Source organism: Cyrtonyx montezumae, unplaced genomic scaffold, assembly GCF_038088225.1.
Source record: "Cyrtonyx montezumae isolate F1298 unplaced genomic scaffold, pur_monq_1.0 scaffold_3, whole genome shotgun sequence".
Lineage (NCBI taxonomy): Eukaryota > Metazoa > Chordata > Aves > Galliformes > Odontophoridae > Cyrtonyx > Cyrtonyx montezumae.
Window position 1 is genome coordinate 84,538,926 of NW_027072034.1, and position 18,356 is coordinate 84,557,281.

At 45.9% G+C, this 18,356-nt stretch overlaps 1 protein-coding gene across 3 annotated transcripts in view; it reads left to right on the forward strand.

Annotated features, from left to right (window-relative positions):
• The window catches only part of SIDT1 (SID1 transmembrane family member 1), a 41,307-nt gene that overhangs the window by 20,939 nt on the left and 2,012 nt on the right, over window positions 1–18,356 (forward strand). For 2 of the 3 annotated variants that reach the window (XM_065742132.1, XM_065742134.1), the window contains 15 exons: window positions 273–366; window positions 1,999–2,042; window positions 5,368–5,439; window positions 6,911–7,059; window positions 7,480–7,553; window positions 8,624–8,690; window positions 9,714–9,787; window positions 10,340–10,463; window positions 11,177–11,294; window positions 11,905–12,041; window positions 13,402–13,510; window positions 14,611–14,687; window positions 15,793–15,839; window positions 17,613–17,718; window positions 18,003–18,113. In XM_065742132.1, coding sequence (XP_065598204.1) covers window positions 273–366; window positions 1,999–2,042; window positions 5,368–5,439; window positions 6,911–7,059; window positions 7,480–7,553; window positions 8,624–8,690; window positions 9,714–9,787; window positions 10,340–10,463; window positions 11,177–11,294; window positions 11,905–12,041; window positions 13,402–13,510; window positions 14,611–14,687; window positions 15,793–15,839; window positions 17,613–17,718; window positions 18,003–18,113 — 1,403 coding nt within the window. Of the gene's footprint in view, window positions 1–272; window positions 367–1,998; window positions 2,043–5,367; window positions 5,440–6,910; window positions 7,060–7,479; window positions 7,554–8,623; window positions 8,691–9,713; window positions 9,788–10,339; window positions 10,464–11,176; window positions 11,295–11,904; window positions 12,042–13,401; window positions 13,511–14,610; window positions 14,688–15,568; window positions 15,641–15,792; window positions 15,840–17,612; window positions 17,719–18,002; window positions 18,114–18,356 lie in introns of those variants that run through there. The other variant, XM_065742133.1, reaches the window with a different exon arrangement.

Genomic DNA, 18,356 nt, shown 5'->3' on the forward strand with positions numbered 1-18,356 from the left:
AGGAGCTGAAATTGTTGCTATCTTAGTTCCTTTCAGGAGCAGAACTCTCTTCTCTGTTGTAGACACACTATCTATACCAGGGACAGAGAAATTGGAGGCAAACCTTGCAAAAGGTTCTTCCACCTCCTCTTGAAGAAGGCAGATGGGTCTTAAATTACTGTTTGGACTGGGTGTTGTCACCAAGTGGTACAGGGAAGAACGTGGCAGGAGCACAGGCTCTGGGAAGGGCTGTCCCTGCTCTGTGAACTGACTGCTTCCTTCTCTTTCCTCAGAGTCTGTTTACATCCAGGCCATGTTCTTCAGCTTCCTGAGCTTCCTCTCTTTTTACCTGGGCTCCCTGGTTGTTGCTTTTGTGCACTATATCAGGTAAGTCAAGTCTATTTACAAGAATAGTGTTCTTGTTTATTGTCAGAGGTGCCTCACCCTGCAGTGAGTTTGGGGTGACAGCAGCAAGCATCTGCTCAGAGAAGCCCTTGACTATTTGGTGGGTTCCTAGTGACAACTGTGAAGGAAGACTTCAGACAGAAAACTTTTCTGATATGGACAATGGTGAAGAGCCTAAGGCTCTTTCCTCTGTTTTTTCTCTAGTTGCCCTATCCTCTGGGTTTCCATATATGGAGACACAGGGTTACTGATGGGAACTGTGATGGGGCCTCTCTGGGTTATGAGGTGCCAGAGCATTGGGGAACCAAAGCACTTTCTGAAATGCTGAACTAAGTACTAAAAAGTGTCAATGACCAAAATATGGCCTTGGAGTCTCAGAGTGCCATTTTCCTTCCTGATCTGCATCCCCTGCCCCAGAGCTTGTTGTCTAGGCTTTTGCTGTGGGGAATATTCATATCTGAGCTGCACTTGGGCACAACTGCAATGACAGGTTGCTCCTGGGAGTTGGGGAAGAGTAAAACTCTTTCTGGCTACTCCAGCCTCTGTTGCTCACTTGTGGTGACCTTGAGGTTCGCTTGAGTGAAATCTAAACTAGAGGGGCAGAAAGGAGACAACAGCCCACCTGCGAAGTAAGGTTTGCCCTTGAAGGTCAAGCATCTAGTAGCACATGATAAACTTTTGTGGAGCATCAAATCTCTTAATGTGGTGAGTCATGGTAGAGTTTATTTGGATCAGTCACAGCTGCCTGTGTAGGCAGTGACAGCAGTTAAGCAAGTCCTTTGTCCAAAGTGTGGAGGCTCAAGAGGAAGGAATTCTCTTCTATGCTCCTTCCTGGCCCTGTGTGCAAAGGTTGATGAGCGAAGAGCCAAGAAAAGCCTGTGGCATATTTGCAGGTTGGTTTTGTGTGAACTGTGATTTTTCAGGGAACTGTTAAGACTAAAAGTGGCAGTTTTCCACTGCTTCCAAGAAGGGATCTTAAAAGTATTGTGCTCTGAAAAAAGAATAATTTGAAGATGGGTTATTTGACTAAACTTTGATGATGCTTCAATGAACTTTTCATTGCAGCAGTTCAATGAAACTATGTGTGTATGTGCTTGTGCATAGACACGTGCATGCTTTTTTGTTGTTTTTTTCCTTATTGCAAGTAAATATTTTTTATTCTTTCTTGCCTTCTGCATCTTGGCCATCTGTGCTGAAGGGGGTGGTACTGACTTTTTAAACGTCAAGTAGAAGCATGGCTCTAGCTCCTGCCACCTTTCACTTCAGTGGTTTCTCATGTGTTCAGTCCCTTCAGTGGGACAGTTGGATTTGGAAAGGTGGCCTAAGAGTCCTTCCCAATATACTGAGTGGTATGGAATGACACAATCCCATAATTATCCTACCTGTTGTGCATATCCAAAGAAGGAAAATTCTGATACTTTGGGAGTTGGAGAGTTAGCCAGCAAGCAGTCATGGCAATCATGTCTAGTGCAGTCTTTTTTTCTTTTCTTCTTCTTTTTTGGGTTTTTGTTGTAATCCTTTGGTCTTAGAGTTTGCATCGTTGGTTTCTAGATAATCCTGCCATGGCTGGCAGCGGGGTTTGTTAGTTGTCTCATGAGTACTGTCTATTTTCAGGGTTCGGAAGAAGGCTTCAGCTGAGAGATTGAGTCCTGAGAATGGTAAGCAATCTTCTCTATTGTGAGACAACCTTAGGTGAATGAGAAAGGTCTTAAGTATGGCAAGGAACAGGCAGTCTGTCAAGTGTTTTCTCCTTAAAACTCTTCTTCCTTCCTTGGTCATGCACACAACCTCTGGTGCTGTTGAGATGTTAGATTCCTCTCTGCCATTACAAGAAAAGTCATTTGAAGCAGGCTTCACCAAACTGTGGTCTGAATTCCTGCTTTTGTGGTGTGTTTCTTGTTTATTTTATTTTCCAGCTCTTATGCTTTAGGATTTATTCTGCCTGGTTTCAGGATAGATTCTTTCTTTCTTTCTCTCTTCTCTTTTTAATTTACATTTAAATTTGTTTGTAACCGGGATTTGCAGAGAACAGTAAATGAATGACTAATACAGGTAGTGTTGTCTCTGCTATTTACTTTGGTATTGGATTCTGTTTGCATTATGCTGCACCCACATTTCTACATCCTGTGGATTTCTGTGTTGCAAAAGCATAGCTGCATCTGAGAGGTTACTGATGAAAGATGGTAATTTTTGTCTTGTGGAAAAGGGGACACTGTGGGCTTCTGTTTCCCAGCAGGCTTTGGGAGATTGTTTCATTTTGTTTAAATATTTAGTGCCTTAAAAATAGTTCAAAGCATTCAAAGTCTGGGGGTAAAGAAGCATCAACTCTTGTACCTCTCTCCTGGGGAATTAGAGGACTTTATGATTTGGCAACAAGAGCTTGAAGCTTCTTCATTCTCTCATGTCTTCTACTTATCACTTATCTTCAACCAAACGAGCAGGGAATTGTACACATGTGCTTTACAAATATTTCAGTGTCTTTGGGATGGATCCTGTTGAGAGACAGCAGCAGGTTTTGGGGCACTGGAACAGTGAGAAGGGCATTTGTGCTGAGGAGTTTGGGGAAGCTGTTTCCTTCTCAGTTTTGTGCTCTCAGAGTGTGTCTGACTGATGCCTATAAACTGATAACTCACATCTGCCCTGTCCTTCAGATCACCCATAGGATGCTGGCTTGCTCTGAATTTTTTACTCTTCTCACCCCTTGGAATTCATTTTCCTCCAGGCTAACCCTGGCTCCTGTCTTCTTCATCAATTCGTTTTTCTTTTCCCTTCTCCACCAAGAAATTGAACATTCTTAATCTATCTCTGCCTATTGTCTTTGAATACTCTGTGACTCCAAGTGTCCCTTTGTCAGGTCATAGGATGAGTGACAGGAGCATTTGTGGTTTGCTTTTTTAATCTGGTGGTACACCTTCCATCTCCTTCCACATCATCACTACCTGAAGGAGACAATAGATGGAGGAACCACACCTAGTGTGCTGCATTTACTTTGCTGACTCACTCTCCTACTGGGAAATAGGACTGAAATTATTGGGTGAGTGGAGTCTGAAGTGACTGGCAGGGACAGGGCAGGCTGCCTTTTCTCCCTGGTATGCCTGCTTTGTCTAGATTTAGATCTTCCCTTGGGAGATTTAGACTAGATGTCAGGGGGAAATTTTTCACTTGAGTGATGAGGCACTAAAATGAGTTGCCCAGGGAAGCTGTGGATGCCTCCATCCTGGAGATGGTCAATGTCAAGCTTTATGGGCCCTGTGCAGCCTGATTTTGTGGATGGCAACCCTGCCTGTGGTAGGGATTTAAAGCTCAATGATCTTTGAGGTCCCTTCCAAACCAAGCCATTCTGAGATATTTAGGAGAGAAGGTTGACATGTCATTTGATAGCAAAATCCTTGCTCTAACGTAAGAATGGAGCATCCTTGTGGGACAGGACTGATAGGAGTAGGAAGTTTGCATGTGTCTCAGTGCTGTGAATGCTGGGAAAATGTTTTTCTTGTACTCTTCCTAGTGATCTGTATTTCTAAATGATTTTAAAGCAGCAGGAAACTGTGCTGCAAGAGATGGAGTTTTGCACAGCAGATGAGGAGCAGGTGTATCTTGCTTGCATCCTATGAGTATGTCCTGCTAATCCCAGCTTGGAGATGAATGGATGTTTTGTGGGGTGACTGCAGCATACCATATTGTTCCCTTGGGTGCTTAATCTATGCCACATTGGCCACTTTAAGTGTTTCTCTGAGCTGTTTGTTGCATTGGTAAACAAATTGAAATGATGACCAAGTCCTTGTCCACAGCATAGTGAGCACTGAACACACCAAAGGAAGAGAGTGATTTGGACTTAAAAACTGAAATGTCATTGCCATGTGGGAGCTCACCTTCTGAGGAATAAGGCTTGGGCAGCAACAAGTTTTGGGGCTTGTTTGTTATGTAGTTAATTAAAATGGTATGAAAATCCATGTAAAGATGTTACCTAGGTGCCTGGAGCTAGCATCTGGACTGAGAAGTCTGCTGTGCCTGTCAGTTCGGAAGAAGTCAGATACCAGGAAGCTGGAGAGACAGTTTGAGAATGCCAGGCTGCAGGAAGGCTGCCAGGCTTTAAACAGTGACCTGTGTCCTGTGCCACTTTGCTGCTGACTGACATACTGCTGTTGTGAAGCTTTACAAGGAGCAGGGCCAGTCTTGCTGCTTGACATCACGGGAAGGTGCAGTCCTATTGTCACTGCTTTTGCTCTCTTCCTTCTGGGGAGAGAGGTGTTTGTTCCTTGTGTGAGGGTGTTCAGCATGCTGTGTTTGTACTGTGTTAGTCTGCTGTTAATTCAGCAGCTGAGCGCCATCACAAGGATCAAACAGGCACCAGACAAAAAGGACCGTGGAGCCAAGAGAAAGAAATCCCGGTGTAACCTCACTGGAAGGTGCAGCCCTTCTTGCTTCAGATGTGTGAGGGAGAGGTGGGGACTTGTCAGTCCTCAAATTCATGTCCCTCTTGTCACCAACACAAGATCATGAGCACTTTTAGCATGGAACATATTCTCCTTAATTAAAACAGCGTAGCAGCTGTCTTGCCAAATGCTGTCAGATTTTTGCAGACATAACTGGAGGTAGTGTTATTTGAGTAGATCAGTACACAAGGAAGAGAAGAACTGGAAATTCATAAGGGTGCTCTGAATACCATGAGACTTGCCCTAGAATCTGCCAAGTTTTGCAGCCCTGTAATGCGATCTCTGCAGGGTGCTGGATGCTTGTGTTTTTGTGAGTCAGACTGACAGCCTCTGTGAGGAGACCGGAGGGGATGAGTTTGTTTCATATTGCAAAGCAAGGGTTTCCCCTTCGTACAGTATGCTCTAGAGAGAGAAAGAGTGCAGTCTGCTTGGAGAACTGCTGCTTTTCCCAAGCCTCTCCATCTCTTCAAGTTGTTTGCATTCACCTAAGAGTTGTTCTGAAGCACTAATGTGAAGCTAACTGGCTCCTTTGGGTGTGTTTCTGTTGCAGGATCTGGGATTATGACATCTTCGCACCCCATCGCAGCCAGCACCCCTGAAGGAAGCAGCTATGGTGCTATTGGTACTGTGCCTACCAGAACTGGGGAGAGGGGAAGGGCTGTGCCTGGGGCAGGGGAAAACTTTGAATGATTTAGTGCTTTAAGGCCAGAAGGGAATAAAGTTACAAGCTCCTTCACTAGCTGCTTGCAGGTTTGTGATGTCCTGGTTGCACTTTGAGAGTAGGGGAAAGGGCAGGGAAACGTCCACCAAAAAGTGGCAGATCTCTGGAAGAGCTTCTTAGAGGGGTTTCATCACAGAGACTCAGCTAGACAAAGCACCAATCATCAGACAAGTGTTGGTGCCAGTCCTGCTTCAGGCAGGTTGACTATGGACTTAGAAAAGATCTCTTCCAACCAAGCTTCCCAGATCTGGTTATGAGATCATGTAGCCTCTATTTAGACCAAAGCATGCTTTCCACTGAAAGGCTTAATGCTTGTGTGTAGTTATGCAAGACAGTGAGAAGAGTTCCTTGTGGCCCGTTGTTTTCATTAGCAGAGAGAGAATGTCATGCTGTTCAACAGGTGAACTGTGCACTGGGAGAAGAGGTAATCTTGAATGATACTAAATCCCTTCCTTTGACAGAGTATTTCTTCTTGGAACTGTTTCTGTTCCTGTGGAGGGGTGGGTATTGAACAGCTCAATGCTGTGAATTTTTGAGGCATAATCTTTTGGATTTGACAGCTTGGAGACTCAGATATTGGGCCATGAAGGTGGAATATCTCTGAATGCTCTATGAAGACACACAGAATTGAAGTTTCTTGAGGTTTGAGGGAAAATTCAGGAGGAGCTCAGTTATGTAGGAGAGTTGAGGGTTATTTTCCTCTTCCTTCAACTCCTGAAATGCTTTAAAAGCATTTGGAGATGAGGAAGAAGCTAGTGATCTGTTCAGTCTGAGCAGGGGGTGGCTGGGAGCTCAGCCAGTGAGTTGAAAATGTGGGCAGATCCCTCTCGCCTGCAGGTGACCAATACTGTGTGTGCAGTGGGAGTAAAGCTGATGCTTTGCTTCCTGTGAAAATTCAACTTTCTTCCTTTTTTTCTTTGTTCTACAATATTTTTAGAAAGGCTGAGACCTAAAGCTTATGTAAAATCTGGAAATGAACTAGGTCAGCATGTTCCTGATCTCTGAACAGCCTGCTGCTTTTTCTTGAGCTGTATGGCTGGTCTCAGACTTCTGGTTTTCAGAGCCCAGGCTAGTTAAGAGTAGAAAATGTTAGAGATGAGAAGTAGTAGAGTAGAAGTGTGTGTGTAAGGGTGGCAAAAGAAAGTACCGGGGGAGGTGAGGAGAAGGGCAGATAGAGACATTTCCTTGAAAGTACTTCTAGCTGATATCTGAGACTTCTAGGAAGGTTTGTGACTATGAAGAAGCTTATTCCCTGAAATGACTATATCAGCTTATTCCAGTGTATTGTTGCTGGTATCTGGGCATCTTTCTTCTTGTTGTGTGTGGATTTAGCCTTTACCCTGCCTGTTTTCTTCTTCCTGCTGTGCTCCAGATGAGTCTAGCTCCAGTGGTGGACGGCAGTTGTCTTCCCCTGAGCATGGGCTACCAGCAGGTTCTGACACAGACAGCTCTGTGGAGGAAGAGAGCGACTTCGACACCATGCCAGAGATTGAAAGTGATAAAAATGTCATCCGCACGAAGGTATGGCTGGCACTTGGCCAGGAACAGCACCAGTAATCCTCCAAGGATTTTTAAGTTTAGCTCTGCTGGATTTCATCTAATAGAGATGGATGTGCTTCTTAGTGTTCTTTCAGAGTCTTAAGAAGTTTTCCTGATGTGCTAAGCATACTGCTGAAATTAGTGACTTAATGTGGAAAATGAGAACGTGTTGGGGAACAGTTGAGGAAGGAGAAGGAATCCCAGTGTGTCCAAGAAAGTACAAGGAAGTGGGACAGCATAGGGAGAAAACAATGTGCGATGGTAACTGGATGTTTGGTAGGAGTAGTGACTCAAGCTTCAGGTTTTATAAGTACATTGAGATTTTCCTACTGGCTTCTTCATTAGTTCTTTTCTGTTTTGTTGTTGTTTTCTTCCCTCTTTCTTTTCCCATTAATGTTTTAGGTGTTCCTCTATCTGTCAGACTTGTCCAGGAAGGACCGAAGAATTGTCAGCAAAAAGTACAAAATCTATTTCTGGTAAGAAGACGAAGTGGTAGGGCCTGATCTTGGGACCTTGTCTCTAGTTGTAAGCTCTCCACCAGTGCCCACATGCTCTTCTTTTGATCCACAGTTTAGTTTTAAGGATATTCTTTGAACTGTCCTGTTACACTCTGTTCTAAGCAATCTCTGCAGATCCCATGTAATGAGAATATCTGTGGGCCAGTGCATATGTGATCCTGGCAATGGCTACTGGTTTGCGTTTAAGTGTGCTAATAAGCCATGTTCTGAAATATACCGGGGAAGGAGGAATTTAAGTGTGGACAGCAGTTTGAGGGAAACGTCTGTCCCCCTCTGCTCTGCTCTTGTGATACCTCACCTGGAGTACTGCAGGGAGGGGTTCCCAGCACAAGAGAATGTGAATCTATTTGAGTGGGTCCAGAGAAGGGCCAGGAGGGTGAACAGTGGGCTGGAGCAAAAGAGATTGGTGTTCAGTGCAGAGAAGGGAAAACTCCAGGGAGACCTCCTTGTGGCTGTCTAGTACCTAAAGGGGAACTACAGGAAAGTGAGAGAAGGACTCTATCAGGAGTATAGTGATAGTTTAAAACAGTTTCCTTTTGTCCTAAGGGTAGATTTAGGTTTAGGTAAGACGTTGGTTAGAAGTTCTTCACTCAGAATGGTGAGGTGCTGGCACACGCTGCCCAAAGAAGCTGTGGGTGCCCCATCTCTGGAGGTTTTCAGGGTCAGGTTGGATCAGGCCCTGGGCAACCTGATCTAGTGGGAGATGTCCCTGCTCCTGGTGAGGAGTGTGGAATGAGGTTATCTTTAAGGTCCTTCCAACACAAATCATTTTTTTAATTAGCTTTTCAAATATAAGAGGTTATGATTAGCATCCTGATTCTTCACGTGTTCTCACTATTTGCCACCTGTTTGCATTAGTGCATTTTTCTTCTGCTTCAGGAGGATCATAACCTGAGCTGCTATAAATCTGTGGCTGGGAGAGAAGGGTTTATGGACTTAAGCACTCCTCCACTTGCACTGTAAGGCTCCAAGCTAGGTGTGTGCTGATAATGCTGTATGTAACTTCTGCTTTTGCCTTCTCTCTGCAGGAACATCATCACCATTGCAGTGTTTTATGCCCTGCCGGTCATCCAGCTTGTCATCACCTACCAAACGGTGTGTCAACCTGTGGCTGTCACCAGCATTTGGTGTCATCTTGCCTTTGAACCTACTCTGTGGCTATGTGGTGCAAGGGTGACAGTTGCAGTAAAATTGGGATCACCTAGGGATCCTGCTCTTTCTCTGAAGGGCAGATTACTTTAGCTGATCAATGAACCAGATTTTGGTCATGGCTGCTAGCTTGGCTCAGCTTTCTGAGCTCATTTCTGCTACTACTGCCTGGAAAGCAGGGACTGCAGATCCCTGCTCCTCAGTCTTCCTAATCCTCCAGTGCCTCATTTGCAGCCTGTTTTATTTTACAGTCAGGAGGACCCTGCTATCCTCTCTGGAAGACAACTGAAAGCAAATGCAGCTGGCTATGATATGAGTGTTCTTTTCTGATCTGTTTTGTTTTTCCATAGCCCTTGTTATCGTGCTGTTACTCAGAGATTTGCAAGCAGATTTACTTTTCGCCCTTGTTCTTGTGTTGCAGGATGCAAACACAAGGTATATTTTCTCTAAGGCCTGCTGTCAGGTCTGTGGCCTGTGGCAACATCTTGACACTCATAAAAGCTTTCACTTTCAGATGTCAGTAGTCCCTTGTGGCAGTGCTACTGCTGGGCTGCCTCCAGGTCTCTACAGACATCTTTACGTCCTATCAAACTGATTTCACTTCTACGTAGTGACTTTATTCTGAAACAGGGGCACCTGCCAGGTGCCCAAGCACTAAATCTAGGCAAAGAGAACAAAAAGGACCCAGATGAGTTTCAAAGCAGTCAAGGGCTCAGCCACCAGTCCTATTTGAAGCACCTTAAGCTGCTGTCCACTAGCTTTGATGCTTTTCAGGACCTTGTGAGCTCTGAGTTACAGTGCTTTCTGAAAAGCTGTTTGCTGGGTGTAGTGATTGCAGAATCACAGCCCTCAGGTGCTGTATCTGCAGTATGGCACTTCAGCTTTGCCCAAATGCAGTGCATGCACAATGCAAAGACATCCAAACAGAAAATTCGCTAACATCAGCTCTCCCACCTCCTCTCTGTCCAGGTAGTGAATGTTACAGGCAATCAGGACATCTGCTACTACAACTTTCTGTGTGCTCATCCACTTGGGGTGCTGAGGTGAGTCCCACAGTCACTGCATTATTGCCTTCTGCCTCATACTGTGCCCAGGCAGGGATTTTTTCCTTTCCAGGTTCACAGCAACCACACTAATAAGAACACTGAAAGTTTAGGGCTCTGAGCAGAGTCTCCCTGAGCTCAGCAGTGGCTTTCTGCTGCAGTGAGATGTTCTCTCAGATGTGTGTAGTACCTGGTTTGTGCCAGCAAAACTGCTTGCCACCAATGATATGCTTTCACATTTATTCAAAGAGAAGCAGCTCTGAAAAGCATTTCAGAACAGTCCTTTCAGTGCAACATTTTTCTATCCTAAAATCGGAGTGCAAAGGGGACCCAGAGTTGGGAATCTCACGGAGAAAGTGTTAAATCCATTGAGGAAGATAAAATATTCAGCCTAAAATCATTCTCCATTGTGTAAAACTGGCAGGTGTTTGGCAGCTGCTGAGGTGGAGGATGGTGGTGGTGGGGAACTAAATTAATTCAGTTTATTGTAGCCTGGGGTTCAGCCTCCTGTTTCTGTGATGCCCTTGTCTTAAACCCTCTTGTTCCCTGCAGTGCCTTCAACAACATCCTCAGCAATGTGGGCCACATGCTGCTGGGCCTTCTATTTCTTCTCATTGTGTTGCGCAGAAACATTCTCCACCGTCGGGCCATGGAGATGAAAGATGTCTATACCCTAGTGGGTACATGGTTGCATGGGACTAGTGGTGGGAGGGAGGGCAGGATGAAAACAAACCAGGATAATGCACGGTGGTTTTCAATTTGCATTCCTTGCTGGAGGATGGAATCCTTTTCTTTTTTCTATCCCTGACAAAAAATGAAGGTGGAGCATACTCCTGCCCACTCCACTACTTTTCTGCTTGTGGTGTGTCTGTGCTGCTGTTGTTACCCAGCCTGGACTCACAAAGACAGGGAGATGAGCTGAGGAATGACTCCTGTTGCTCTTCTTCCAGTGTTCACTGTGGAAAAACTGGGACAGATGAGCTGGCTGGGAGCACATCTGGATCCTTGCTTTGACCTGTGACGATGAAACAGGCAGTGGAGGGAAGCATCTGCTTTCTAGAGAGGAGGAGACTCCTTTGAACTAAGAGCTAGACATGTTTCTAATGGGGCTTGTAAAAAGTGCAGCCTGGTTAGTTAACATCCCTCTAAATGTGATGTTGCAGTGGGCTCAAGATATCAGTAACAAGACACTGAGGTCTTCAGAAGTTTCTGTGTAATCATTTTGGATTTGCTGCCTGTAGATTCTACTGGCTCTACGGTATGGCTACAATTACATATGGGCTGAAGGACAAGTGTGGAGGGTTAGGAGGGTTGAGGTAATGAAGAGTGGAAGCTCTCCTGTGATCAGAACAGTGAGAGTGCCTTCTGTCCACCTCTGTTCTCTTCTAGGACTATGGGATCCCAAAACATTTTGGTCTGTTTTATGCTATGGGGATCGCTCTGATAATGGAAGGAGTGCTTAGTGCCTGCTACCATGTCTGCCCCAATTACTCTAATTTCCAGTTTGGTAAGCCAAGTTGCCTTCTTTTTGTGCTTGAGGAAGGATTTGCCATGCTCTATCTCCTGCTGAGTTACGTATTTCTCACCTCTCTATACTTGTGAAGCTTCCAGGCTTGCTCTGAAGGCAGTAAATCTTTGGATGAAAAAAGGAACCTCAGTTCAAAGTCAGGATAATGTTTTTTTTTTTAAATTGGAAGGGTGGGCAGAGGCTGGAATGGATTGCTTGGAGTTTGTGATCTTCTGTGGAGGTATATTGAAAGCCTGGCCAGGCATGGGTCCTGGACAACCCTGTTACAGCTGACCTTGCTTGAGCAGAGGAACTGAATCAGATTATTTCAGGAGGTCCCATCCAATCTCAACCATTCTGTAATGTTCTGCCTGTTTCTTTGCCATAATGCCTTTTTATTTTTTTTTTGTTGCCCCAGAGCATAGTAGATGTACTGCAAGATAGCAAAGCATGAGCTGCTGTACAATGTAGTATAGCATCAGAGATTCTGCCAGCTGGCTTTGTGTTTGGCTGTGCTGCCACACACTTCACTTATGTATGTGCATTGAGCAACTTTCTCAGCCTGCTGGCAGCACCTGTTATCACTATTTCTGTTGTGCTCCCTCCACAGACACCTCCTTCATGTACATGATCGCAGGACTTTGCATGCTTAAGCTCTACCAGACCCGCCACCCAGACATCAATGCCAGTGCCTACTCTGCCTATGCCTCGTTTGCTGTGGTCATCTGCCTGGCTGTCCTTGGAGTGGTATGGCTCCCTCTTATCTGCCTTTTTCTCTGGGGAGGAGATGTGTGGCTGGAAATGTGGCTTAAGTAGCCAAAGGACCAGGGAAAGCAGTAGAGCTCAGTAAGACTGTTAAGCAGGTACTTTCACTCCTAGTGCTCTTGTTATTTTTTCCCCTCTTCCTTTCCAAAACAACTGTCCTCACAACCTTGTTGCTTATGCCTCTTTCTACCATTGCTTCTCTCTAGCTGGATGACTGTTTGGTTGAGCAGTAACCAGGCAAAATCCATTGAATTCTTGAACTACTGGCTGCACCTCAGCAGACTGTTAGCCCCACTCTGTCCTACAGTAGCTGAGAATACCAGTTGATCCTTTGAAGGCAGGAGACTGTGGGATAAGGCATGAAGGAATGGCTCATAAACTTGAAAATTTCCAAGAATCTCTTGGTAGCTCTGCTTGATGGGCAGCTCCAATCCCTGAAGGTATTCAAGGCCAGGCTGGATGGGGCCCTTGGCAGCCTGATGTAGTAGGTGGCAGCTCTGCTGTTGGGAGGGGATTTGAATTAGGTGGGCTTTAAGGTTCTTTCCACCCCAAGCCCTTCTGTGATTCTAGATTTGCATGCCTAGTTTCAAACCACTGGGCTTTTATTGTGAAATGGTGAATATTTTGTTGAGAGAGATTTTCAGGTTGTAGAGTAGAGATTATAAGCTTTTTCTGTTCATGAAGAGAAGGCTTTTCTATTTACTTTTTTTCTCCATGCAAATAGAAAAACTCAGGCACCTTCTGTGGCCCCAGAGGAGGGGACTTGTGTGGTTGTAGCCTGTCAGCAGATCAGAGTTTCTGAACTCTTCCATTTATAATGGAAATATAAAAGTTTTAACACAGCATTAACTTGGATTGGTAAGTTACTTCCAGTCCTTAAATAAACAAAAAGCTTATAATAGGAACACTTTGTACTTTTTGGTTTGCAACAGTGCACTTGGTAAAGCAATTGCTGGTTGCCTGACTGCCTTTGTAAGATTTATCTCCTGGCCATAGAGCTGCTGCCCAGCTCTGCAGGGGGAGCTTGCCAGGCCTAGGGGGCCCAGGGTTTCTGCTTCCTGAGCCAGCTGCAGTCCATCAGGGTCATCACTCTTATCTGAAGGGGTATCCGGAAGTAATGGCTTTTTCTCCAGAAGTGCTAAGTTCCTCTTGCTGTCATGGTCTCTGGATTTATAAATCTGGTTTTGACTTGGAAGATTTAGTGGTTTCTCTTCCACGTTCAGTGGGATTGCCTAATGCTCTGTGGTGATACAGGAAAGAAAGGAGCAGCCTGCTGGTAACAGGGCCCAGGGTTTTTTCTTTTCTTATTATTTTTTATTTTCCAATATGTCTCTGCTTTCAGGTGTTTGGGAAAAATGATCTGTGGTTTTGGGTCATTTTCTCATTGATCCATGTTTTGGCTTCCCTGGCTCTCAGTACCCAGATCTACTACATGGGCCGCTTCAAGATGGGTAAGTGCCACAGCCAAACTATTTTGTGGATGCATCTTGCTTGAACCTTTGCTAGTTACCTCTGTGGCTTTTGATAGACCTGTGAGGCCAGTCCTGTGGTGTGCGCTTGTGTGTGGGGTTATCCTTTCCTCTTCATCACCTGATGCCTTTTCTGGCCTCTAAAGTCCTCCTGCTGCTGCTTCCCAGACCATGGGAATCAACAGGACACGTTTGCTGTCTCTTGTGCTGTGCTCCAGAGGGGTGACCTAGATGGGGTGAGGGAAGAGAAGGTCTGATGGGGAGCCTGGCTCGTGCGTTCTGCTTACAAACATGTTTCTCCTTCCTCTTCTGCTCCTGTCTGCCTCAGATGGCCCTGACTCAGGTAACTGGCAGCAGCTCTCCTTCTTTGAAACGATTGAGCAGTGGGGGTGCATGGATGTGTGTGGAAGGTGGGCTTGTGTGCCACCCCAGGGTTGGCACTTAAGAATTGAAGTTCATTTGCCAGCAGTTCTGCTAGGGGCTGCTCCTTGGCAAAAAGGGGATGGTATAGCACAGAAAAGCCCTGATCTCAACACAGAAGTCTTTATGAGCTCTGCATCTTTGACTAAAGAGGGACCTTTGCACGCATGCATGTCTATTCCTCTCCACTGCTAATGATGGCTCTCCAAAGAAAATTGTGTAGTGATTATTTATTTATTTATTTATTTATTCTGGATCAGGAGCATTGTGTACTCTGTCTCTTTAGTCCACTCTCAACAGAGATGAGGGTCTCCTGTGTCTCTCTCCATACTGTTCCATGGAAAGCACTTTTCCTCTTCTTCTCCCCTGAAGAGGAGTGGCTGCAAAGCCAACCTGTTTGCATGCAGACAGAGCCTGTCTGACTTCTGGGCAGCACCAGGGTCAAGAATGTTTGGTTTTTAACCTTTTGTTTTGACCAAACACTGTGCATTTGCTGCCCTTCTGCTCAGCACAGACTACTTCCCAAGGGCAAGAAATGAACCTGTGAACACCCTGACTTTCATAGCATGGGTCCCCAGTTAGCCAGTGTGTGCCTGGATCTTTCCCCAGCAGGTATTACAGAGCTCACTAGCTATACTGACTTCAGTTCTCTTATTTGGCAGACCTGGGGATATTTCGACGGGCAGCAATGGTGCTGTACACCGACTGTATCCAGCAGTGCAGTCGACCAATGTACATGGTAGGTGATTTCTCAGTTTTCTGCACCTCTTTCAGCATTTTCTTGCTTTCTAGGCAGTGTGCAGAAGAGAGGGTTGTGGCTATTTGGAAGAAGTGATGCTGCCTGCTTCCCCTCTCTCCCCCTACCTCTGAATGGTGTGTAATTATAGAACTCTGCTGGAGCTTTTTACTTCCATCAGAATTTCCTTGTTCTATTCACCAGGCCAAGATTTGCCATTGCCCTTTCTTTCTAGGGACATCAGCTCAAAGGAATTGGTGTGAGACTTGGTGCATCCTCTCTAGGGAATGCAGTGACTGTTGCTGTTTCTTCAGTGCCCTTGGGCAAGACAGGAGGGAAAAAAAGAAACAGTAGCTGTTAGGTTGCATCTTAGTGATTGCTTTCTTCTTAGCATAGAGCATTAATTATTGCTTGAAGCCAAATTAGATCTTTATTTGAGTTTTACTGTATCATTTTTATTCTTCATTCTTGCAGTAAGCATCAGACTGAATTTTGCAAGCAAAGTTGGTGCACTCAGCATAAAGGCTGACTGGCCTGAAATAGCTACTTCATGAAAGCAGCTGTGTAAGCACAAATACATAGGGACTACAGATGTATCCATTCTGCCCTCCACAGTTGGAGTTCTTACCTTGTTAATGGTGAAACTGGTTTAAAAAAAAAAGGGGGAGGGGGGCGTTCCATGGATATGTGCAGGAGGCTGTCCAAAGCATCCTGTGTCCTCTTTCAAACATGTCATTTTTCTGTGCAGTGTGTTTTCTATTAAATAGTATTAAATGTGGGGTATAAGGAAGTTAACTAGGAAATCAGTGGAAACTTAGCCAAGCAACTTGTAGGCATGTGAATCTTCTGAGAATGATTCTTGAGGAGCTGACTCTTCTGTTTAGATGCTTGATCTCTGTTATGCAGTGCTCTCTTCAAATCTGTGAGGGCCAGAGCAGCATCCATCTCACAAATGCTCCTTCACATGGAGCAAATGCAAGAGCCAGGTGCATGAGCAGTTACAGGAACCAGGCTCCAAACCCTCAGACAATGGTGGCCTGAATTTATGAGGGCAAGGCCACTTGCATTTCCTTCTACTTCCATGTGATCATTGGTGTCTTTTCTTCAGGACAGGATGGTGCTGCTCATCGTTGGAAACCTAGTCAACTGGTCCTTGTAAGTAGTGGGGCATGGTGTTTTGCCTACTTGAGTGCATGGGCTTCAATATAGATAAAGGTAGCCTGTGGTGGGGAGGAAATGCAGCAGTGTCTGTGTGATAGTTCTGTGCTGGGGCTCTTCTGAGTTGATTTGGGTTGCAGTGTGTTGCAGAGATACCTGAGGCACCATTAAGTGTTTTGCTGGTGCTGTCTTGTGGCTAGTCTCACCAAGGTTGCCCACATCCAATATAGCTGGGAGCTACAGCACAGCTCAGCTGCAGACAGCTTGACAGAGACATTTATCACAGTTGCAGAGCCTGGCAGTAGCTGGGAGCTGGGAGTGACAAGCTCTTGGATGAGACCTAAAATAATTGCCCTTAACTCCTGCTTTTATCAAAAGCTGCTTCTTAGAGATATACCTTCCGCTAAATACTGATCTGAGGCCAAGCCCTGCTGAGTGTGATGTGTTTGGCCATGGGGCAGAAGCAACCCAAAGCTCCTGCCCATGTAATAGAATCATAGAGTCACCAAGGTTGGGAAAGACCTCCAAGATCATCCTGTCCAACCATCCACCTATCACCAATATTTCCTCAGTATACTGTGTCCCTTAGTACAACATCTAAGTTTTTCTTCAACATTTCCAGGGTGACTCCACCACCCCCCTGGGCAGCCTGTTCAGCACCTAACCACTTTTTTTGGAGAAGAAATTTTTCCTAACGTCCAACCTAAATCTCCCCTCAGACTGTTCCCTCTAATCCTATCACAGGTTACATAGGAGAAGAGTCCAAGCCCCACCTCACCACAACCTCTTTCCAGGGAGTTGTGCAGAGTGATAAGGTATCCCCTGAGAGTCTTCTCCAGTCTGAACAATCCCAGCTCCCTCAGCCATTCCCCATAAGGCCTGTGCTCCAGACCCCTCACAGCTTTGTTGCCTTTCTCTCAGCATGCTCCAGGACCTCAATGTCTTTCTGGTAGTGAGGGGCCCAAAACTGAACACAGTACTGGAGGTGCAGCCGCACCAGTGCTGAGTACAGAGGGACAATCAGTTTTCTGCTCCTGCTGGCAACACCATTTCTGATACCAGCCAGGATACCGTTGGCCTTCTTGGCCACCTGGGCACACTGATGGCTCATGTTCAGCCAAGCATCAACCAGTATCTCCAAGTAAATTTCCTCTACACAATCTTCTAGTCGCTCTGCCCCAGGCCTGTAGCATTGCCTGGGGTTGTTGTGGCAACAGGACCTGGCATGTAGTCTTGTTCAACCTCACCCCATTGGTCTTGGCCCAGAGATCCAGCCTGTCGAGATCCTTCTGTAGTGCCTTGCTATCCCCAGGCAGATCAACACTTCCTCCCAGCTTGTACCTTTTTCCTGTCCCATCTTCGACAAGAGGCAGATTCTCTTTTTTTCTTGGAGCCTCAGGAGAGGCTCCCTGTTCATCGATGCTGGTTTTCTTCTCCACTGGCTCATCTTGCAGCCCAGGGAGACAGCCTGCTCCTGCACCTTCCAGACTTTGTACTTGAAGAGTGTCCAGCCTTCCTGAACCTGTTATCCCTCTGTCATCTCTGGTTGATGTCAGTGGATGAGCAGGTCTGAGGCTGTTTTGCTTTGCTTTGTTTCTTAGCAAGGAGCAGAAGTGGCCACTGTATTTCCTTCAGGAAACTGGGAGGCTGCAGCACTGTTGCCATGTCCTGTGGTTTGAGGGGAGCAGCAGCTGTTCATCGTTTGGGGGATGTATCCTGTCCCCAGTGAAAGAGGCTGTCTAATGTCTCTTTTTCCCTCTCTACCCTCAGTGCTATCTTTGGGCTGGTGTATCGGCCCAGAGACTTTGCCTCCTACATACTGGGCATCTTTATTTGTAACCTGCTGCTGTACCTGGCCTTCTACATCATCATGAAGGTAAAAGAGGCAGCTGTCATGCGTGTGCCCATCTCTGAAGGGGAGGGTGTGAGCCTCCTTTTGGCTGCAGTCTGGGTTCCTGCAGAGGGGCACGGAGAGTCCTTTGTGGGACTTGGGGTAATACGAGGCACTGGTTGTTGGGGAGGGGATGCTGTGCATTGAGCTCAGTGGCTGGACTGCATCTTCCTGGGGTGGGCAGCACTTGGTGAAAGCAGACAGGCCGGGCCAATGTGCCTTTGTGCCCCTGGGAAGTGCTTGTTGTGAGGCTGTATCCCTCCCTGCAGATCCGCAGCTCTGAGAAGCTCCTGCCTATCCCTTTGTTCTGCATCGTGGCCACAGCGGTGGTGTGGGCAGCTGCTCTCTACTTCTTTTTCCAGACCCTCAGCAGCTGGGAGGTAATGTTTCTCTTTTGCCATCCTTCTGTCCAGGTCTGTCTTTTGTCTTCCCTTCCTGCTGTTCTTTTTCTGCAAAAATAAGTATTATTTTTGCGGATAATTGTTGCAGGAGAGAGCCTTGGTCTGCCTTCCCAGATTGAGAAGGGAGTGCAGGAAGCTGTACTGAGGCCAAAATAACTGTATGTGTAGTATCATAAAGGTTGAAAAAACCCTCTAAGGTCAACAAAGTCCAACCATCAACCC